We start from the raw sequence: 23,482 nt of genomic DNA, 5'->3' as shown, positions 1-23,482 counted from the left end.
GGGGCACCAGAATTAGGAGCTCTTGCTTTTTTCTGTGGTTGAAATTTATGTTTTGTTTGTCTTCTCCCTTTGGTCTTCTCACATGATCTGAAATGGTAAATTTTTTAAAAATTATTTTAGATGCTGGACATGGTTGAGTGTAGTTCACATTTTACTAAACATTATTAATAAAACTATAATTAATGTGTTAGTCTGAAAGTATTGACTTTATTTAAATGTGTGAAATGAAAACTGTCAAGTGACTTCCTATATCAAAGTAACAAGTATTTTTCCTTGTTTTTTGCTGATTTCTTAAATATTTGTTTTATGGAGGAATCACTCAGTTCTTCTCATTTCATTTGCTCTAAATCTCTTTGAAAGCCATAAACACACATCATAATACTCTTAAGATCCTTAGAAGTCATTAAAAGCATATCATTCCTTTCCCATGATTCTTGGCTGTGCACCATAGCCACCAACCTTCTTTCTTCCTTCCCAAGATAGATCTTTTTCCATTCTTGGTCTACTTCTATTTCTTACTCAATCTGTATGTGGAGGTTTTACATTTCAATGTCTTCTTAACGCTATTCACAGTCAAGGATTTTCCCATCCTCTGTGATGAGCATAATTCTGGTTGCCTTGTTCAGGCTAAATAGGTCCGCCGGTTAACGTAGTGTCCACCCCTTTTTCATGTTTCCAACACAGTCGTAAGCTCATAAATTAGTGGAGTCAGAGTATCTGCTGTTCTTGGCACTTGGAAGGATACCAAAAAAAAAAAAAAAAATGAGGCATGATCACTGGCTGTTCTTGAGGGGGATCACAATGAAGAAAACGAAACTAATACTCTGTGAAACTTTGGTAGACCAGAGATACCATGGTTGTTTAAGGAAAAGGATGGACCGGAGTGTACTTTCTCCTATTTGTTCAGCCTAATTTTTCTGTTTTCTACTAGGCACACTTATTTTGTCGTTTTTATTCTCCAAGGATTCAGTATCATGCAAGGGCTATATACCATTCAGAAACATGTTAGGTAACTTTGGGTTGGTGGTCTCAGGCAGGCAGTGTTCTCATGGGATTATTTATCCCATTATTTTGAATTAGCTGTCCCAAATTGAGTAAGGTCTAGAAAGATACCAACTATACGTATTTTTTAAAGAAAGAACTTACTCAGTACCAAAATGTTTTAGCATTTTACAGTATGCTTGATTTTCTAATGAGAGTTCTCTAATTTTTAAAAATTAACTTCATTGAAATTATTTTATATACAATAAAATGCATGTGTTTTTATTTGTATAATTCAGTGAGTTTTGGCAAAACATACACCATGTCACTGTCATGCCAGTTGAGATTTAGAACATTTTCATCACAGAAAATTCTCTCGTTCTTTGAATTTAATACCCTTCCATTCTTCCCTAGGCTACCACTAATTTGCTTTCTGTCACTATAGATTTATTTTGTCTCTTCTAGAAGTTCATATAAATGGAACCATAGAGTTTGTTTGCATCTGGCTTTTGATCAGCATGTTTTTGAGATTCATCAGTGTTGTATCTAACAGTAGTAGTTCATACCTTCATACTGCTGAGTGGTAGACCATGAGTTATACATGTATCACAATTTATCAGTTAAAACTTATCTGGGATGGGGCACCTGGATGGCTCAGTTGTTAAGTGTCTGCCTTCAGCTCAGGTCATGATCCAGGGTCCCTGATCAGTGGGGAGCCTGCATCTCCCTCCCACTCCCCCTGCTTGCATTCCCTCTCTCACTGTGTCTGTGTCAAATTAATTAATTAATTAAAATAAATAAAAAAAATCTTTAACCCACTGAGACTTAGTGGCTCAGTGGGTTAAAGCCTCTGCCTTCAGCTCAGGTCATGATCCTAGAGTCCTGGAATCGAGCCCCGCATCGGGCTTTCTGCTCAGCAGGGAGTCGGCTTCCTCCTCTTTCTCTCTGCCTGCCTCTCTGCCTACTTGTGATCTGTCAAATAAATAAATTTTAAAAATAAATAAATAAAAATCTTTTTAAAAAAGTAGTTTGGGTTGCTTCCAATTTTGAGCCAGTGTGATTAAAGCAGCTGTAAACATCCATAGTCTCGTGGTGGACATCTGTTTTTGTTTCTCTTGAATTGCTGGATCAAATGGTTAAGTGTATATTTTAACTGTATAAAGCTGCCAAACTGTTTTAAATCAGTTGATTCCATTTGTTCCCCATCCTTATTAGATTTTGCTTTTGTTGGTTAACAATTTTTGCCATTCTAGTTAAGTGTGAAGTGTTATCATTAAGGTTTTCATTTGCATTTGCCTGATGACTAATGATAGTCATATCTTTTGATGTAGTCATTTAGGCATATTCTTTTGTGAAATATCTTTTTTTTTTTTTTTTTTTTTTTTTTTTTAGTTTTCTTACATAGTAAAAATTCTTGTATATATTCTGGATATAAATATTTTCTCAAAGTGCTTAAAGAAGCACACTTTTTTACTTTTCTTGTGGTTAATGATTTTTGTGTACTGTCTGAAACAACTTGCCTGCTCCAAGATTACAAAGATTTTATCCCATGTTTTCTTTTAAAAACTTTCTTGTGTTAGCTTTTACTTTTAGGTCTGTAATCTCTCAAACTAATCTTTGTTTCAGAGTGAAGTAAGGGTGGTAGTTGGTTTGGTGTTTTTGTTTTGTTTTTTAACAGATACAGATGTTCCATTGCTCTAGCATCATTTCTTGAAAAAGACTTTTCTTTTTCCCATTGAATTGTATTGGCACATTTTTAAAAAATGACCTCCCCAAATATGAACAGGAAGCAGGGTGGGGGTTATTTCTGGACTTGATCCCATGTTTATGCTAATATCATTCTTGATTACTGCAGCTTTATTATAAGTCTCCAAAAAGTCATAAAGGGGCGCCTGGGTGGTTCAGTGGGTTAAGCCTCTGCCTTCAGCTCGGGTCATGATCTCGGTCCTGGGATCAAGCCCCACATCAGGCTCTCTACTTAGCAGGTATCCTGCTTCCTCTTCTCTTTCTGCCTGCCTCTCTGCCTACTTGTAATCTCTGTCAAATAAATAAAATCTTTTTAAAAAAAAATCATAAAAAGAAATGACGTACTCATACATGTTACAGACATTGTAAGTGAAAAAACCCAGTCACAAAAGACCATATGATTCCATTTTATGGGATGTCCAGAATAGGCAAATCTATAGGGACCTAAGTAGATTACTGGTTGCCTAGGGCTGGAGGTTGGGAGGAAATGGGGAGTGGCTGCTTATAGATAGGGGGTTTTTGACTGCAGAGAGGGTGTGGGTGATGAAAATATTCTAAAATTGTGATATTGATTGCACAGCTCTATAACTATACTAAAAACACTTGAAATCATTCACTTTAAATAGGTGAATTATAAATGAATTCTAATTCATGAAAGTCCCTACCAAAAAAGAAAAATCCCTGCAGGTGTTTCTATAGAAATTGAAAAGATGATTTTTAAAAATTTATATGGAAATTAAAAGGAGTAACTAAAACACTTTAGAAAAGGAACTAAGTTGGGGGTGGAGGGGTACCTGGGTGACTCAGTTAAGTGTCCAACTTTTGGTTTTGGCTCAGGTCATGATCTCAGGTCGTGGAATGGAGTCCCCATGTCAGGCAACACACTCAGGAGTCTGCTTGAGATTCTCTCTCTCCTTTTCCCTCTGCCCTTCCCCCCATCATATATGTACTCTCTCCCTCTTTCAGATAGATAAATCTTTAAAAAAAAAATTAAGTCAGAGACCTTTTATCTTTAATTTTCTTTACTATTTGACTCTTTTCTATTTAATTGACTTATTTTATTCTTACATTTTGGCTTTAATTTGCATTTGCTCTAGTTTCTGAAAAAAACTTAGATTTTTAAGTCTTTTTTTTTTTTCTTTCCTTTCCCCCCCCAACCAAGATTTTATTTATTTGACATCACAAGCAGAGGAGCAACAGGCAAAGGGAGAGGGAGAAGCAGGCTCCCCACTGAGCAGGGAGCCGGATGTGGTTCTCAATCCTAGGGCCCTGGGATCATGACCTGAGCCAAAGACAGACTCTTACGGACTGAGCCACCAGGCACCCCTCATCTTTTCTAATACGAAGTTAGAAGTTTCCCTCTAAGCATTTCCTTAGTTGCATTCTACAAATTTTTAATTTTTTCTGTTCCCTTTGTCATTTTCTTCTTGAACACATGGGTTATTTAGAAGTATGTAATTTTCTAATTTCTACATATTTGGAGATTAAAAAAATATTTTACTGATTTATAATTCCATTGTGATCAGAGAACATATATAAAGATGTGAATCTTTCAAAAATGTCCCAGCCTTATTTTATGATCCAACATCAGTTCTGTCTGGGTGTATGTTCCATGAACACTGATAAGAATGTATAAAGGGTGATGTATCTTACAGCCTTTTTATTCCACAAAAACATTTTGTTTCATCTTAGTTATGAATTATAACTTGAAAAACAGGAGAAAATTAAAACCTAAATTAAAATAAATGGTATAAGCCATTTTGGCAAAAGAGAAAATGCCTTAAATTTAATAAAGAAAAACTAGGTGGATTTTTTCTTTATGTGAATCTATGTGAGATGTAGGGCTTTACATTTCAACTCTAGCACCACAAAGTTTAGATTCTGTTTTGACTTTCTGGAATGTTGTGTCAGTAGTCTTGAGATTTGAATAGACCTAAGCTTTAGTAAGAATGTTACAGTGTGTTTAGTTACTTATAATGGTGTAGTAGAGTCCCTAGGAAACAAAGGATTCTGTGTACCACAGCCAGATGCACAACATTCCAGAATGAAAATTAGAGAGCCACACAAGAAACTGCTTTTAGGACCGGCCGGAGTAGTTGTATTTTTAGTAGGTCTTCCTGCTGTTGCAGAAGATCAACCAGTTGAATAAGTTGTTTTGTATTGTGGGTCCAACACAATATTGATGTGTGACTTTTTTATCAGAAACATTTGGACTTACGAGTGAGTTCTCTTCATTGATGAGTGCTTTGGGGGTAGTTTTACTTTCTTGAACACATGTGCCTGGTAATCAGGGGATTCTGCCCAAGTTTCATACCCTACCTCACTACCTGCTCATCTTTGTGAAACAGCAGTTTCCTTTACCCAGTGTTTTAAAGTAGCCTGCTCTGTGTCATTTCCCAAACTCTCCTTAGAATACTTTTTTGCATCTTTAAAGACCTCCTTTGTGTACGGCAAACAGAGAAGCTAGCCAAGTAACTCCCCCAGAACATTAGATGATTAAATTTGGGTTGACAGGCAGTGTTTTCATGTAAAGAAACCCATTCTATTGGTCCTTTTCTTTTCCCATGATGTTTACCCTCCAAACTCTGCAATAGATCTAAAAGGACAGCAAATCTTTATCAAGCCAAGAGTAAATGGCATTTTGGGTCCTACCAACCTTGCTTCAACCTGAAAGGTTTGCTCTGTATTACAAAAGATTTTTTTTTTTTTTTTAAAAAGAAAAGGTGATGATGCCCTAAAATGCTAGAAAACAAATGCTTGTAGGGGATTCTTATTAACAGTCTTTGCTCTTGAAGCCTCTAGTGAGTAAAACAAATAAAGACTTGAGTAGCAGTATGAACAGGTTGTACTGAGTCCCAAATGATTCCGTATGGGTCCTGAAGACACCAGAGCAAAGGAAATCAGAGGCCATGAGAGGGCTGAAGAGGAGCTCCTGAAGTGGCATATTTTGACAGACAGGAAGCAACAGGCGGCCATGTTTTGTTCTTCAGTCACCTGTGACTCATTGTGTATTTTTTAAGGAATGGAATTACCTGTTTTTGTATTCTCTTTACAGCCTGAAGAGTTGAGAGAAATCATTGAGAAGACTAGAGAAATGGAGCAGAACAACGGCCACTACTTTGACACGGCAATTGTGAATTCAGATCTTGATAAAGCCTATCAGGAATTGCTTAGGTTAATTAACAAACTTGATACTGAACCTCAGTGGGTACCGTCCACTTGGCTGAGGTGAGGGAAACATCCATTCTGTGGTATGACTGGACTTACCTGGCAAACTGCCACTAGGAAGAGAGCCCTGATACTTCAGCAAGACCCTGAGGTAGCAGGCCAAATAAGCTGTAGACCTGTTCTTTGATCTCAAACTAGTGAGAAAATCCCCTTAGGCAATTTGTGCATAGCAGTCTTTATTCTCTGGACATGGCTTCAGAGATTCTTGCCTCCTCTTGAGGATTCTAAATGGAAGCTTTCAATAGACCAGTTCCATTTTATCCCTGTAAAAATGTTTTAATTCTGTTTTCACCTAACTAAATCTCTACTGCCTGGTCCTATTTCCATGAAAAACTTGTCTGTAAATATACAATGGTCCATGTCTCACATAGTTATAAATATTGATGCTATTTAACAGTTAACTTAAAGGACTTCATGGGAATGGGGTGAGGTGGGGGATGACTGTGCTTCTGTGTACTAGGCAGGACAGTATTTGGTTAGAAGGCTTGTTTTGTCATCAGAAATACTTTCCTAAAACGGTGCCACTTTGGTCTCAAGCTATTCTGTTAGGCTTAAATTCATTTGTGTGTCTTTTAATTCTGAAACATTCCATTAGAAAGACCAGTTTTTTAGCTCAGACTATGGATCAGATTTCATGGCACACTCAACAGATTCTGATCTAATTGATTTTCTGAAGTTTTTGCTTATATCGTCACAAGTGATTGATTCTATAACCTTGCATCATTTCTCTGATCTGCATAGTACAATAGAATGTGTAAGTTATACTTTTATGAATGGCAGATGGTCATATAAACTGTTGATGGTTAGTTTTTCCTCATGATGCAAATCGTTTTTCATATATATGAGAGGACATAACACATTTGACAGTTTTGCGTTTTTTATATATGAGCACAGTATAACTTGACTGTGTCATATATAAGTAATAAACTGGAATTGTGGGATGAAATGTGGGATGAATATAGCTGCTGTACTGTATACTAATATTTAATAGGTTGACAAATGGTCATTGATAACTCATTTAGCATTGGAATAAAATTATACCCAAAGGAAGATACTGTAACAACTGACTTTGAGATCACAAGGAAAGGATGACCTGAAAGTCATTTGAACATTATAGGAAAAGAACATAGGTGGGGGCGGGGAGTTAAGCATACAGAAGCAAGTTTTTATCCTATCAAGTTCTGCCTTTTAACACCAGAATGCAATGTCTTGTTAAATCATAAATGTTTAAGCTAATGGGAATTTCATACTGTCTCTATAGCTGTAGCTTTAAAATTCAACTTCTGTAATTGGCATAGAAAGTGAATTTGTAGTCTTTTCAAGCCTTTAGGGATGGTGTGATGTGTGTCAAACAACCTCAAATGTGAATGTCTTGATTTTATTTTTATGACTTTAGCTACAGCATTTCCTGTTCTCAAAGCGAAACACTGGAATAACATGGAGTTGTCACTTAATTTAACGTAAACAATTGTTTTTAATGAGTAGTGTCTCATTGTTGTGTATATATTTGATTTCTATGTAATTTTACTTGAACAAATGTAGATAGTTTATGTTGCCTTTTCTGTTCAAATCTGCATGGCCCTGAAGTTGGCTGCAATGTGTCTTATACGGAAATACTTTCAAGATAACCGTTCCTTAGAAAGAAAGTAACATTCCTGGGTCAGGGGAAGAGCTGCCATACTTTTTTTTACAGATCTGAAACACTCCAGTTAAGGACAGAGAAAACCAACAATATTAGCACTTAATCTTTTCAGTTTTCCAGTTTACTTTCTCTTAAGGAATGAAAGGTAGTCTATGGTAGACTGTGGAGTTTTATGAACTGCTTTTCATAACTGACAACTGTTTTCAGCCCTAAGATCTAAAAGGTTGACCGTTTAAGCAGCTGTTGTGCCAGATCTGGAGTTAGCCTACAGACTGTTGAGCCACATGAGGGCCATGTGCTTTCACAAACAAAGCCCCTACCAAGGCACATGCCATGTCATACAATATTCTTAGCTGACAAGAGAATTTGGGAGTCAGTGAAGTTCTAGAGTTCTTATCAGCAATGGGAGAGAGATAGAAATTTCTATATCCCAAACTTTTCTCAGTCTCAGTGACAAGGATGTGTTGATATTCAACACAATCCCTAAACAAAGTGAAAACTTAGTGGCTGGCTTCCTTAAGGAGGACAAGCCTTGCTAATACCAGTTATCCAGCCACTCTGGCCAGTTCCATTTCCTGTCCTTTGTGGCTCTGACTGGAGACCCCAATGTGGGAGAGGCGTCATCCATTTACCAGAATGACGCAGTAGCTCATGAAGTGTGCACATTGGCTCAAATAAGGAAATACCTTCCCTTGCTAAGTTTTCATAAGTCAGAACAAATGCAAAAGAATAGTATTTAGACTAATCCAGATTTGCTTTACATGAAAAATATAATGTCTGGATTTTCTTTTTTCCTTTTCTCATGGCCCAAGGAATAAGTACTGATAAGGAATAATTTGAATGTAATTTTGTGAATGTGTATGGAAACTATAAACCAGGGATTTAGCCTTAATAAAAGGTAACCTTTCAGACATCTATTGTTAATCCTCCTTTGTACTCTCACTTGTATCTGCACTCTTATTTTGAGTTGTCATACTGCACACTGTATTGTGAAAACAAAGTAAAATTATATTTCAAATAAAACCACTGAGTACGTCCTGTGTCATGTCCTCTGCTGTTCAAGGTTTCAACTTGCCTAACCATTCGGTTCGCAAGTTTTTGCCCGAAATAAGTCCACTTGGAACCTCTGAGTGAAACATAAAATACCTTTTAATTTATTCATGGTGGGGGAGTGCCCCCTATTGGCACAGATGTAGGTTCTGGTTCCTTGTTTTATTAAAGGTAACACTGTGAACTTAAACATTTTCAAGGAAAAAAAGAACATATGTAATACTCAGCCAAACTCCACTTCTATGCGGCCAAGGATCTGAGGGGACAAAGACTAGGATGTGAGTTGACAAATACGTAACATTCACTTTCCTACCACACCACTACATTTCCCAAAGAAGGCGAACATACCAGCAAAAAGTGGCACACATACACACCTGCTACCCTTCTGGCTATTCCTGATCGTTTTCCTTCCCCTATGGATCACAGCACTCCATACAACAAATGTGGTTCACTGTTTTCTTCTGATTTCTAGTTAACAATATGCTAACACCACAAAGTCATCTGCAGTTTTGTAGGGAGTTTAGCCAAGGCCAATACAAAAGAGCTTTAAGAAGCCACAGGAGAAATCTAGGTACTTCTCCTGCCTCAGCAGGTGAAGGTGAAGACAAACTTTACCTGAGTGAAAAACCATTAAGTAACCGTGGCTCTCATACCCTTCAAGCTATTTTTTTTGCCTCCTAGAGAGGCAGTACATACTGCTTAAGAACCAAGGCCTGCATCCTAGCTCTGCTATCTGACCTGACAACGCCTCAGTTTTCTCTTCTGTAAAATGGAGAGAATAGTATTTACACTTCAGGCCAGTGTTGGGAGGATTAAATGTTAAGCCTTGAAAATAGGTTAACACTGAACTGGTTAGGAACTCACTTGGTTTTCCAATCACTGCTAAGTTACCTACAGAATAAAATGTCCAATTCAAAACAGGACTTGCCAAAACTCAGCTCCTCCAGAAAAGGCCTTGGGATCTTACCTTTACCCAAAGTTTTAAATATAGGGGAGGCAAAAAAAAGGGGGGGGGGGCGTGGTTAGAAGAGTATAAAAACACTGAAGGTAGACTGCCTGGATTTAAATCCTGGATTCACCACTTTATAGCTTTTTGACCTAGAACCAATTACTCTAGCTCCCTGTGCCTTAAAATTTTCTTCCGTGAAATGTGGGATTAAAATAACATGCATCTTATGGTTGTTGTGATAATATAAATAAAATACTTAAAAGAGGGCCTGACACATAACTGAAGATTATTTTGTAGCAGGTATTAAATGTCTGCAAAATTGCTTGGGACTTTAAAAAGCCTAGGCTTGCAGTATCAATTGACTTCACATACAATACTGATAAGCCAAGTGTTACCAATTTCACCAAAAACTGTCCTATAGCCAATCACCTCAGAAATGCCCAGCACTGGGTACAAGAATGCCCACGTAAACATGGATGGCTCATCAGCTCAAACACAAAAAACCTCAGATCCTGATATGGCCACTCAAATGCCCCATCTTCCTATTTAATGGGAGACAGCAAGTGTTACTGTTTGTAAGGTAAAAGTTACCTTCTTACATACTCTGAGATGAAAATTATTTTTTCTTAGGTTAGGGAAGAAGTATTAATAACCCCTCTTAACTCACCGGCATGTTTATGAGTACCCCAAAATTCAACAATCATCTCCAAAAGCTTATCAGGAAAACACACACTATGAAGGGGGAAAAAAGACTATCCATGTCCTACATGTCCGCAGACAAAGCTCTTGGTAGGGGACAATCCCATGTGCCAAACTCAGGTTAATAACATGACTGATACTGTTAGTACATTAAGGAAAAAAAGAACAATTCATTTTTATATCATTTTACTGCTTATACCATAATCACATTAAAATTGGCAGAACTCCCATGACAGACAGGATAGAGACCTGTCATGCAAGGAAAATAGTGAAGGTTTCAGAAAGCTTGAGAGGAAGCACCAGGGTTACACAGGGCGGCGGCAGCGCTCTCAGACAACAGCGCCCCAGTGTCGGAGCAGGAAGGAAGCGAGCTGCTACAGCAACAGCTGGCCCGAGGCCACTGCTATTTCCTAAGGGGAATTTCCTAATATGCTTGGTAAGCAGATCACTTGAACAGATGTATATGGAACAGGGTACTGCTTCTGCCGAATAAATTCTACAGGTTCCTTTGAGATTCTACAAATCTCAAGTGATAAATGGTTGCTGATTAGGATTTTGCAAAGGTAGTCCCAAAACCAACATCCAGGAAAATTTAACCACCAGTGAATTCTTAGGCCAAAAAATAAATAGCCACACATACCAAACCTACACATCGTGATTTAAGATGGTGCCATGTTAGGGTTTATGAAAGAACCAGAGCAGGAAAGATTATTCAAACAGAAGATCCTCATCCTTCTCTTCAGCCAAAAGATTAGCAGGCTCCATCACCTCACCAGCTGCCCTCCGTTGCTCCAAGTCTTTCTCCGATTTTTCCTTGAGAATCTTTTTCTTCTCCTGTATTTTCTTTAACCTGTAAAACAAAAGGAGGGAATTTTCTGAACACTATTTCAATTCTAAGTAGATTTGATTCTGCTAGTTTTGTAACAAGGATCATAAACATCTATAAACAAACAAAATTTTATTTCAATTGCAGTGATCTATAACCCATTTTTAAAATAAAGATTTGACGTAGAATATACACATTTTTAAGCTAATAATGGACTTTGAGGAGGGGGGAGAGAGACTATACATGTCCTACGTGTCTGCAGAGAAAGCTCTTTTTAGAAGATAATCCCATGTGCCAATCTGAGCATAAGACTGACTAATATTCTTAACAGTAAATTTTTTTTTTTAAAGTCCCTATCCCAGACTCTAAACCTTGAAATCCATTCCTTGATAATGGAACACCTTTTGAGCACTCAGGCATTTATTAAAATTTTAGATCAGTTTGGAACACCACAATCCTGAATGTCACTGAAGGACAGAACACAATAACCTTTCATAATTAAGATTATAAATCATAGATGCTACTCACGATTTTAAATCATAGATGGCCACATCTTCCCTGAATACAGGTCTTCACCTGTCTCCCACCATCTCTGAACCTGGCACACTGACCTCTGTACTACCGCTTTAGTGTCATCATCCCTTCCAACTCTAATTGTTCATAACCAATTTATGTATATGCCTCATTTCTCGGAGTACTGTGCTAATTCTCCAAAGGTATGATTTATACTATTACATCATGCCCCCAAGTACCTTATACTTTCTCCTGGGACATGTTCACCATGCAATACATATTTGTTGATTGATTAATTCTAGTTTCTTTTTATAAGGGAGACACCCGATCTAAATTATTATTTCATTTTAAAGAATAATCAAGTCTATGAATGGTTTCCCCTAAGGGCCTAACTTCTTGGAGATGCTGTATTTTAAGTATGTGCAAAACTTGGCACAGATTAGTCTCCAGAACCTTTGCCAATACTATGTCTCTTGCTTTGCATTTATCAGAATGAAATACAGGCTGTGTTAATTCTAAAGAACATAAGCCAACAGTCTCTGAGCAACTTGAGGCTTTAGAGTAAGAAAAACAAGAAATTATCCATAACTGCCAATTCCAACAAACCTATAGAACTCTTCTCGCTCCCTCTCATCCAGCTCTGTGATGATATAAGCAAGGGTACGTTCAATCCGGGGAATGATGACTAGGGTTAAAAAAAATATATATGTGAGAACTTCAGACCTTTTTTCAAGTTGCCAATGTTCATCTGTATAACAGTTACTTTTTCTAATTGTAAAATTAACGTACATTTAATGCAGAAAACAAAAACAAAAAAATTAAGTATAATCCAACCATCCTAAAATAACGACTGTATTTTGGTATATGCCCTGCTAGTGTCCTTCCTATGGACAGGTAACATACACAATACACACAACACAATTCTATGGACCACAATATACACAACATTGAATATACTGAATTTATATGAATATACAACACTGAACCACAGATGTTAATTTAAATATAATTGCAAGCCCTGTTAAAAAGTAGATCATCAAGCAGAGAGCATGAACTAAGTTGAGTTTTGGGTGTGTCATAAGGTGCTTCACAGAGAATTTGCCTCTGCTTCTAAAATGTGAACTCACTGAGAGCTGAAGCTATCACCTTATCCGCTCTGTTTTGCTTGAGGTTCCATTTACAAGGCCTGGCACCAGCAACTGGTCAGGAAATGTGCGTGGAAATTTTAAAAATAAGGTAACTTCCTCTTATTTAACACTGAGAGTGCAAAATAACTTCTTTGCTGTTCAAAATCTGTTCCTTTCTTACCTTAAAATTGAATGTTTCTTTAATGAAAACAGAGTTTCTTGAATGGAAGTATTGTGCCGACACTAAGCACTGTGACAGAATGATGAAAGAGATGGGAAATAAATGCACCAAATGGGACAATGTTTAGGAATCAAGGAGAAGAGCAGGACATAAGGCCTACAGGAAAGGGATTTAAAGTTAAGCATGCACTGTGTTCAAAAAGATTACTGAATCACTGGAAAGAGCTAAAGAACACACTAGGCCTTTTGAAAAATAGTTTCATCCTTTATTCATAACCAGAAATGAATGAACACTTCAGAATTTTTAACTTAGCATTTCCTTATGTATATGGATTTGGGAGGAGTCACACAACTCTCTTAAAGCGCTTACAACTAACACCTCCTTGTGCTGACCCCACAGCCCAGCCCGCTGCGGATGCGGCAGGGGCTTGTCACCGTGTGATCAGTGCCTGGTTCCCACGCAAATGTGGAGCTACGGACAAGCGAATGAACAAAGAAAGCCTCACAGCAGCTTACACTCACCATGTTCAATGGCATTTACCCGCCTGTTGGTGATCTTAATGGCTTCATCCAAAGTAACAAAGGAAGTCTAAAATAAGAGGACAAATTAGCAATTTAAGCATGAAGTTTTCCTAATCATATCCTGTTCACTTGGCTTTACGCAGATTGCACCTGTAGAGAACATGTGGAAACCAAGACTACTTTTCAACGATTCCCAAAGAGTTAACATGACTTCCAGTCTATTACTGTTTAAAACACTCAATTTAAACATTTAAATTTAACAATTTAACAATTAAATATAAATTTAAAAATTTAAATTTTAAACATTCAATTTTAAAATTTAAATCTTAAATTTTAATTTTAAATTTTAAACATTCAATTTTAAACATTTAAAACTGTTTAAAACATTCAATTTTAAGGCAATCTGTTTACTTCAGATTTGCCTAAAGTTATAAAAATGGCAACGGGAAGGAATCAGGCTCTATTATATACATACACACACACACACACACACACACTAAGTGGCCACAAAGCAGGGGAAAATAGCTTTCAAGCATCAACCACGTTGTGTTTACATTTAAATCTAGTATTGACTGTTGCTGTTCTCACCCACCAAAGAGTGAAGCTCTACCAAGGCACACGCGTTTTGTTCGTCATCGGTAGGGACAATGGTGTGGAAGCCACCCTTTCAGAAATCAAAACATCTCTGGGCTTGTCTCCCATAAAATCATGAAAACAGCCTAAAGCACGAAGTGCAGGATGCTCTGATTCAAGCCCTGAGTCCTCCCCAAAGGACTCTCAGATATCGGACTAGACCCAGAGCTCTGGCTCTTTTGCTACTCACCTGCAGTGAAGCTAGTTCCACCAGTAATTCCACTGCTTTGGCATAATTCCTCTTTAATTTAGCCAACTGTTCCCCACCTCTGGCTAAACCAGTCAGCTCGTAACCTGAAAGAACCAGTCAGACAACATTTGTCATGACGGAATAATCTTCCCCATAAATTTCCCCAAAAGAAGTCAGACTAGGGCACCTGGTGGCTGACTAGGTTAAGCCTCTACCTTTGGCTCAGGTCATGATCTCAGGGTCCTGGGATCGAGCCCCACATCAGGCTCTCTGCTCAACAGGGAGCTTGTTTCCCCTCTCTCTGCCTACTAGTGATCTCTCTCTCTCTCTCTCTCTCAAATAAATAAATAAATAATCTTTAAAAAAAAAAGTCAGACTAATACCACACAAGGAGAAACAAATTCACTGACCCCGTTTAATGCAACGTGACATACCCAACCCACTCCCCAGGCCATGCTGAACAGTCAATATGTTTGTTTTTTCTGATGTGAGATTTTCAGCATTTATGTTTTTATTGAAAATACAGTTAAAATACAGTGTAATATTAGTTTCAGGTGTTCAATATAGTGATTCGATACTTCCGCGCAGTGCCTGGTGCTTATCACAAGAGCACTCCTTACCCTCCACCGCCTAAGTCACCCCCGCCCCTGCCCCGCGGCCATCAGTTTGTTCTATCGAGTTAGGAGTAACAGTGAATGTGTTTTTCTTCCCGAGCAAACTATTCTAAATAGAACTACAGGAGAAGCTTTTAACCAACCTTCACTTTATCACACTGGCCCCCCTGCCTCACACCCACAGCACAGTGCCACGCCGGTAACAGGTGACTCTCCAGCTCGATCCACTTCTTCACTGGGACTACCCTGAACACTCTATGTGCACCAGTGCGAGAGGAGGGCCAAAAACTGTCTCTATGAAAAGAACTTGATTACTCTGGAAAGACTCAATAATGTGTTACTACCCCAAAAATGCTGCCAAATTAGGAAATGCTAAAACAATTTTTAAAAATTGAGAATGAGCTATAAAATCTAGGAGATTTAGCATTCAGACTGCATCACAGAGAGACCTTATTTTACTTTAAAGAAACTCAAACTGGAAATTATAAACAATGCATTATGGGTATAGTTTATGCAGAAAGACAACACAGAAGTCTAACTAGCGGATTCATACTCAAAGGCCACAGCCTTGATTTTTTTTAATGGCAAATGACTGTATGTTTATGTATTTCTAGGTTGAAATCCAGTATTTTAGGACTTTATAATGTTTTATCACTCTCTGCCATAACTCCTACTTTTGTTAACTCCTACCCCAAGTGTACCATAAGAGGATGCTAACACTGGAACCACTAAACTCTAAGAAAGTCTATTCCAGCACCCATTTTGCAGAAAAAGATTCCTTTGAAGAGGAATCTGGAGAACCCAGAGACATACTACCAAAGTGTCACACTTACTATCAGTTCCTTCATGGTAATGTTCAAACACTGGCAAAGTAACACCTGTTAAAACACAGAAACATGTAGGTTCACAAACATGTCCTTGAAGTACTGTTTCTTAATCACCATTGTTTGTGGTGTTTCTTTTTCAGCAAATACTCAAAAGTCAAGAGACTGTCTGGAACTTAACTGGTTTCAATGAATTTAGGAAACTGGTACCCTAAGTGTTCACTCCTATTTAATAATCAAAGTATCCTGAGTAATAAGAGCTCAAATTGTTACAGTTTTCTTTCCTTTCAGTTTTGAGGTATATGTAAAATGTGAAAAAAATGCACATATTTAATGTACAGATTTTGATGAAATTAGAAATATGTATACACCTATGATACCATCACCACAATCAAGGTAATAAACTTACCACCTCCAAAAGATCTGTGTCCCTTTTCTTGTTTGTGTGTGTGTTTGTGTGTGTGTGTGTGTGTTAATACTCAACACAAGATCTACCCTAAGTTTTAAAATACACAACACTGCATTGTTAACTATAGGCACTACACTGTACAGCCAATCTCTAGAATGCATTCACCGTGTATAACTCACTTTATCCCCATTTCCCCCACCCCCCCATCCTCCGGCAACCGCCAGTTACAAAGATTCTAACATGTAAAGCAATTCAACTTGTTCTAAGTAGAAGAGATTAATTAGGACATGAAGATCTTGCTGTATAAACAGGTTCATTTTTTAAATGTCATCTTTTCTTCCGAAGGATTCTAAAGCATTGAAAAATTACCTGCTACGTTATCTTTCTTAGCTCGGATCTTCACTTGGGCTTTATTAACATTCTGGATAACTGTGGTGCTGCGGGAAAAAGAAAAGGCCTTGATTGTTGAGATTTTAGAGTAAGAAATAAAACTACAGGGACCCATCAGGTAGTTTCAACAGGGTGAGATGGCACAAGTATGTTTGGTAACTGTCTTTCCAGCAAAAAATCACTGCTACCAGAGTAGGGTCTCAGAGAGCAAAGGATGAACAACACTCAAAACATGACCATAAGAAAGCAAGAAAGAACGATCTTCAAGTACACGGATTGCTTGAGTTTTCAGTTAGGCATGTGGTGCCACAGGTATGACATTAAGGATTTTTATTCAGGTAATGTAATTTAGAGACAACTCCTTCCTTCTAGGTTTGCTATCCAAACTTCTAGATTTGGCTTAGTAGGACTTCGATCCCCTTACCCTAGAACGTAACTCCCACCCGGTTTTGTCAGACTCCCCAATCTGTTCTTACTAAAATAAACTGTTTTCACCATAACCACCCTCGAATGCATTCACACACCACTTACATACTACTGAGTCCCTCCCTCCGCCAGAAAAGTCAATGCAAGCGGCTCTTCTACCAACACCGACAAAAATCAAAATCCATCTCTCCAAGAGGACATATGCCCCTGAGGCTGTCAGACCTGCCAGCAAAGGCTCCTGAATAACACAGACCGGGAATGGAGACAGTGCGCCACTGGGTAAAGACAACTAAAATAAAAAAACCCGGAAAACGAATTCCACCTCTGTCCCCAAATAGCCATTTGACCTCAGGAAGGCAGTGAATTTAAAGGATGAGAAAGAACATTTGCCTGGTTTATCACACAAGCTAATTTGGGGAGAACCACACAACTGGCAAAACCCCCTTGGAAAGCAAAAACTAAACCATTTTACAGGCTTTGTATATAAAGCATACGCTGACAGGACAAAAGCCTTAGAATTCATGCCCTTTAAACCAATTCCATTCTCAAACTTATCCTAAGGAAATACTGCTACAGCAACTAAAATATCTATGCATGAAAATGTTCATGGCATCTTTTCTAATATTCCCCAATCTGAAAATCAACCCGAAAGTTCACCATTAGGAGAAAGAGCTAATAAATTAAGCACAACTAGAGAAAGGCTATACAGCTATGTGAAAATAAGGATGTTTATGATACAATGTTAAATGAAAACGGCCTACAGAATGTCAAGTATCCTGTGCCTACAACTCTGTACCAGACAGAAGTGGGTGATAATAAAGACATTGGTGTTAGGGTCACAGAGTAATAATAAAGAACACTTCTAACACCATCATTTATCTTTAATGCTTAGATGTTTTTTAAGAGTAGCTTTTAAGGGAAATTATGAACATGAAAGCACTGTGATTTTTCAAAACACCCCATTAAGTCTTCTTACCTGAAGTCCCCTGCTGTGAACTTGGCCTCAGCAAGTGAGAAGGCAGCTTCTCTCATCACTTCACCCATCAACATTTTAGTCTGGAAAAGCATAAACCAAGAAATAATTCAACCACGTTTCTTACAAGGATAAAAAAAAAAAAACCAATAAAATCATATTCCTTTAATAACCAGTATTTGATACCAAGGTGTGTGTCTAAAATACTGACTTGATAACAAAAATACCCAATTGTGCTTGAACAGTTTTGGTTATGGTCACTAATAGTACAATACCATGTGTTCTATAATTAAAACATCAGAATAAAGACATCAAGAAATAGAAAACTATCTTCGCTGAAGGACCCATCTTATTCCTGAATGGGCCCATATTAATGTGCTCAAATTAATCTCTCAAATTCACTGACGTGCAGAAAAAAAAATTTTTTTAAAGATTTATTTATTTGACAGAGGGAACACAAGCAGGGGGAGTGGGAGAGGGAGAAGCAGGCTTCCCGCCAAGCAGGGAGCCCGATGCAGGGCCCAATCCCACAACCCCAGGACCATGATCTGAGCCCAAGGCAGACACTCAACCAGCTGAGCTACCCAGGTGACCCTGTGCAGAGAAAATCTTAATAGTGATTCTAATATAATCCTGGACTATTTAAAGTTTGAAAAAAAACCAACAATCTTTTTGAAAGAAAAAAAGGGCAAATGGGCAGAGTTGCCAAGTATTTAAAAATAAGAAAATACATCCAATACAGGGACAAAATAAATCAATGAACTATAAAAGAGTTCAGAAAAAGTCACAGGTCTCTACGGAAATTTAGTAACATGAAGAGACCATGCACCTGGCCGCCCACTTACAAAACGAGCTTGTCCCTACCTCCTTACATCACACACTTCAGAAATTCTTAAAGTTTAAAAAAAAAAAAAAAAAAAAAACTATAAAACATAGAATATTTTCTTAATCTTTTTTAGGCCTTTCTAAGAATTATTTATAACGCAAAAGCCGTATTAAAAAAAAAAAAAGACTTAACAGATTTGACCAAGTATTTTTTTAAAAAGGCTAGAGAGAAATATTATTAGCATTTTACACAGAATATTTGTAGAACTTCTACAGAAAGATAAATAAAAGAAATTCACCAAGAAAATCAAATTACCTGTAAACATGAAAAAATGCTCAACCTACAATCAAAAGTAGTGCAAATTAAAAGATACTAATTTTAGGGGCACATGGGTGACTCAGGCTGTTAAGTATACAACTCTTGATTTTGGCTCAGGTCATGCTCTCAGGGTTGTGGGATCAAGTACTGCATCAAGCTCCATGCTCAGCATGGAGTCTGCTTGAGATTCTCTCTCTCCCTCTACCCCTCCCTTGGCTCACTTGCTCCCTCTCTGAAATAATAAAAAAAAACTTTTTTAAAGAATAAAAATTGGGGCGCCTGGGTGGCTCAGTGGGTTAAAGCCCTTGCCTTTGGCTCGGGTCATGATCCCGGGGTTCTGGGATCGAGCCCTGCATCGGGCTCTCTGCTCAGCGGGGAACCTGCTTCCTCCTCTCTCTCTGCCCGCCTCTCTGCCTACTTGTGATCTCTCTCTCTCTCTCTAAAAAATGAATAAAATCTTTTAAAAAAAAAAAAGAATAAAAATAAAAGATACCACTTTTAGCCCAATAGATAGGCAACAAAGAAAAAAAATTAATACCCAGTTAGGAAGAATCTGAGAGAACAGGTCTCGCTAATCATTGGTAGGAATGCGAATTTGTCTAACAACTTGGAGAATAATTTGGCAATATCCATGAAAAATTTAAATGAATAGGGGCACCCAGGTGGCTCAGCTGGTTTAGCATCTGCCTTTGGCTCAGGTCATTATCTCAGGGTCCTGGGATCGAGCCCCGCATCAGGTCTCTGCTCAGTGGGGAGTCTGCTTCTCTCCCTCAAACCCCTCACTCCTGGCTCATGTTCTCTCAAATTAATTTTTTAAAAGAACTTTTTAAAAAATGCAAATGATGGATTCTAAAGATTCTAAGACTTCCCACAGAAATGCTAGCACACATAGTGAGGTGGAGGAGGGACAGTGAAGTATCCTCTAGAGGGAGAAGGCACTCTGAGACAGAAAAACAATGCAAGACACTCCATACCATTTACAGAGTTTTATTCCAGGTAACTTCCCGACAGGGAGGGACAGGGAAGACAACAAACGATCCAGGCAGCTACATAGCTAACCTCCCCCCTCCTCTGCTCTCTTCCACGTATGGACCATAACCACTTTTATAGAGCGAGGGGGTTTGGTGGGGCGGTCACAGGATAACTGCCTAAAGTGGTACCCTCTGTGCACCTGCCATCTCTACTAGTTGCCTCGAGAGGCACGCTTTCTGCACCACTTAGGAAGATGAGAACAACCCTCCCCATATTTCAGTCAGGGATAACATTAACCTCCAAGGGGCCTGGAACACACAGCCCCAAGGGAAGTCACTGCGGCATGACCAAGACGGAGGACCTAAATGGGAGTCAGGGTTGTCAGCACTCCTACACTCTACCCCTCACATCTTTATGGCCTGTATAATCTTTACCTGCCATTCTTTCACAAGGACCATACAGCCAGGTACTGGGAGGTGACTTGCAGCCCTATACCACAATATTAATATACTTATAAAACCAGAGAAAATACTTAGAACTGTGGTTCCCCAACAACCCTGTAAAGAGGACCTTTGCACAGACTCAGCCTGTTGGAGCGATTGTAACTTCAGTGTAAGTGTGGCCTATGACAAGATGTTTCCAGACACAACAGAAACATTAACAATGCAGGATTATGGGCAGTAAGAAATGTTTTACCAGCAACAGATATGGCAAATCTTCAGTTAGCAAAAACAGGGTAGTGGTTTAGTCCCCATGAGCTAATATCCTCCCTGACTTTGGTATTTTCCCCAGGAGATGAAACCATTTATTTTGCTCCTTCATATCATCAGATATGACTGTGTTGTATATATGCAACCTCGCTAACAATCCTACATCAACAATCAACATACAACTCTTTGCATGTGCTGGGCCCTGACCCAATATATAATGAAGGGTTAAGAATACTGGATGTGACAGGGAGAAGCAAGAGGGCAGAAGAGCAGGAGACTTAAATATCATCCGGTCCCAAGAGTTCAGCTAGTTAGTTATCATTCTGAACACCTACAAACTTAAGAGATCAAAGAGAAGAAGACCAGCAATTCTAGGAACAAAAAATCAACCACTTTCTGGAAGGTAGGATGTCCAGAGAAGTGAATCCAAGGCGATACACAGAAAGAGAGACCGCGGTGGGGAGGGGCGGATCCCAGCAAGCAGTAGAGCACAAAATCAGAACTTTCAGAAATCTGCTCCACTGAGGGATGTCACTCCAGAGGCTAAATGGGGGGGGGGGGGAGCCCTTGTGGGAACAGTGTGGTCTCAGGACCTGTGGGGTCACAAAAAGACCTGGGGTGCCTGAGGGTGGCAGAGCTCCCAGGTATTGGAGCAGGGAAGCCAGCTGCAGAGATGGAGCCAAGGAGGGGCTCTCAGCTCAGGGTTACCTTAAACCGTGATCCAAGGCAGAGTTGGGCCCCTGCTCTTCAAGTAGGGACCCCACAAGCGGCAGATCTGGGGTGACTCCCCTCCTTACACCTCCAGAAGGAGCAGCACAGGAGCATGCAGCAGGAATCTGCTGTGTTTAGAGACTCCAAATGGGGCCGTGTGCCAGAGATGGAAACGCTGGGTCACAGGCTGAGTGAGCACAGAGTGCGGTCAGAGACCAGGGATAAGGGAGGGATTGACTGCTTTTCTCTGGGGGTGTACTGAGGAGTGGGGGCCCTGAGCTCTCAGCTCCTCCTGGCCAGAGACTGGGAGGCTGCCATTTTCATTCCCATCCTCCAAAGCAGTACAGAAAGTGTTCAGGGAACAAAAGGTCCCGAGAGCAAAACCTAGCAGATTACTTAGCCTGGGCCCTGGCAAGGGCAATACAATTCTGCCTCCAGCAGTGACATTTGAAAATTAGTACAACAGGCCCCTCCCCCGAAGATCACCAAGAACATCCAGCCAAGACCAAGTTCACTAATCAATGAGAACTGAGGAACTCCAGAGCTAGAAGAATACAGCACACAGAATTCATGGCTTTTTCCCCATGATTAATCTTTAGTCCTTCAAAGTTACGTTTTTTATATTTTATTTTTTCTTATTCTATTTTTTAAAACTTTTCCTGTTTCCTATTTTAACGTTTAACTATTTTCTCTTATCAATACATTTTTAAAACAATCTTTTAAATTTTTCATTGTTATATTCTACCCCTTCATTGTATTTGACCTTATTTTTTGTATACATGTAGGTTTTTCTTTTTTAAAATTTTGGGATACAGTTACTTTTAATAGATCAAAATATCCTAAATCTAGCACATGGCTTTGTTCTAGTCTCAGCCTGATCACATTCTTTTCTCTCTTTTTTTTTTTTTTTAAAAGATTTTATTTATTTATTTGACACAGAGAGAGAGAGATTGCAAGTAGGCAGAGGCAGGCAGAGAGAGAAGGGGAAGCAGGCTCCCCGCCTAGCAGAGAGCCCAATATGGGGCTTGATCCCAGGACCCTGAGACCACAACCGGAGCCAAAGGCAGAGGTTTAACCCACTGAGGCACCCAGGCGCCCCTTCTTTTTCTTTTTTTAACCAACTTCTTATATTATCAATTCCTTTTTTAGAATCTTTTTAAATTTTCATCTTTACAGTCATATTCCATTCCTTCATCGTGTTTACCCTTATTTTTGTATACATGTAAGTTTTTCTTTCTTTCAAAATTTTGGGAGGCAGTTTCTTCTAACAGACCAAAATATATCCAAAATCAAGTGTGTGGCTCTGTTCTATTCACCAGTATTTTTAAAAAAGGGAGGGGATATATATACACACACATATGTATATGTATATATATGTATATGTATATACATATGTATATACATATGTATATACACACGTGTGTGTGTGTGTGTGTGTGTCTCTCTCTCTCTCTTTTTTTTTCCCCCTTCTCTTTCCTTCTTTCTTCTCCCCCCAGTTTCAGGTCTTTCCTGATTTGGTTAGTGTATATTTTTCTGAGGTCGTTGCAACCCTTTTCGTATTTTGTTCTCTCATTCATCTATTCTTATCTGGATAAAATAACATGGTGGAAAAACTCACCTCAGGGAAAAAAAAAGAACAAAAGGCAGTACCAATGGCTACGGACCTAATCAATACAGACATTAGTAATGTATCAGAACTAGAGTTCAGAATGACAATTACCAAGGTGCTAGCTGGGCTCAAAAAAAAGCATGGAAGATACTAGAGAATCCCTTTCTGGAGAAATAAAAGCACTTCCTGGAGAAATAAGAGAACTAAAATCTAAACAAGTTGAAATAAAAAAAGTATTAATGAGGTTCAATCAAAAATGGAGGATCGTATTACTGCTAGGATAAATGAGGGAGAAGAGAGAATTAGTGATAAAGAAGACCAAATGATGGAGAATGAAGTTGAGCAAAAGAGAGACAAACAACTACTGGACCACAAGGGGAGAATTTGAGAGATAAGTGATACCATAAGATGAAA

The 23,482-nt window shown here is 38.6% G+C and overlaps 2 protein-coding genes across 3 annotated transcripts in view; one reads left to right on the top strand and one right to left on the bottom strand.

Annotated features, from left to right (window-relative positions):
- PALS1 (protein associated with LIN7 1, MAGUK p55 family member) overlaps nt 1–8,637 on the top strand; it is a 77,751-nt gene extending 69,114 nt beyond the window's left edge. For both annotated transcript variants that reach the window (XM_044231315.1, XM_044231314.1), the window contains exon 15: nt 5,783–8,637. In XM_044231315.1, the coding sequence (XP_044087250.1) occupies nt 5,783–5,959 (177 nt within the window). In that variant the 3' untranslated portion in view covers nt 5,960–8,637. The remainder of the gene's footprint in view (nt 1–5,782) is intronic.
- Nucleotides 8,638–8,728: 91 nt separating this feature from the next.
- The window catches only part of ATP6V1D (ATPase H+ transporting V1 subunit D), a 31,455-nt gene continuing 16,701 nt past the window's right edge, over nt 8,729–23,482 (bottom strand). The window contains exons 3-9 of the mRNA XM_044231318.1: nt 17,926–18,005; nt 16,503–16,570; nt 15,734–15,778; nt 14,287–14,390; nt 13,464–13,530; nt 12,241–12,319; nt 8,729–11,145 (exon numbers count right to left, since the gene is read on the bottom strand). Of these exons, the coding sequence (XP_044087253.1) occupies nt 11,004–11,145; nt 12,241–12,319; nt 13,464–13,530; nt 14,287–14,390; nt 15,734–15,778; nt 16,503–16,570; nt 17,926–18,005 (585 nt within the window). The 3' untranslated portion in view covers nt 8,729–11,003. The remainder of the gene's footprint in view (nt 11,146–12,240; nt 12,320–13,463; nt 13,531–14,286; nt 14,391–15,733; nt 15,779–16,502; nt 16,571–17,925; nt 18,006–23,482) is intronic.

Source organism: Neovison vison, chromosome 13 (assembly GCF_020171115.1).
Source record: "Neovison vison isolate M4711 chromosome 13, ASM_NN_V1, whole genome shotgun sequence".
NCBI lineage: Eukaryota > Metazoa > Chordata > Mammalia > Carnivora > Mustelidae > Neogale > Neogale vison.
Note: the sequence above shows the minus strand (reverse complement) of the source record. Positions and strands in the feature narration are given on the sequence as shown.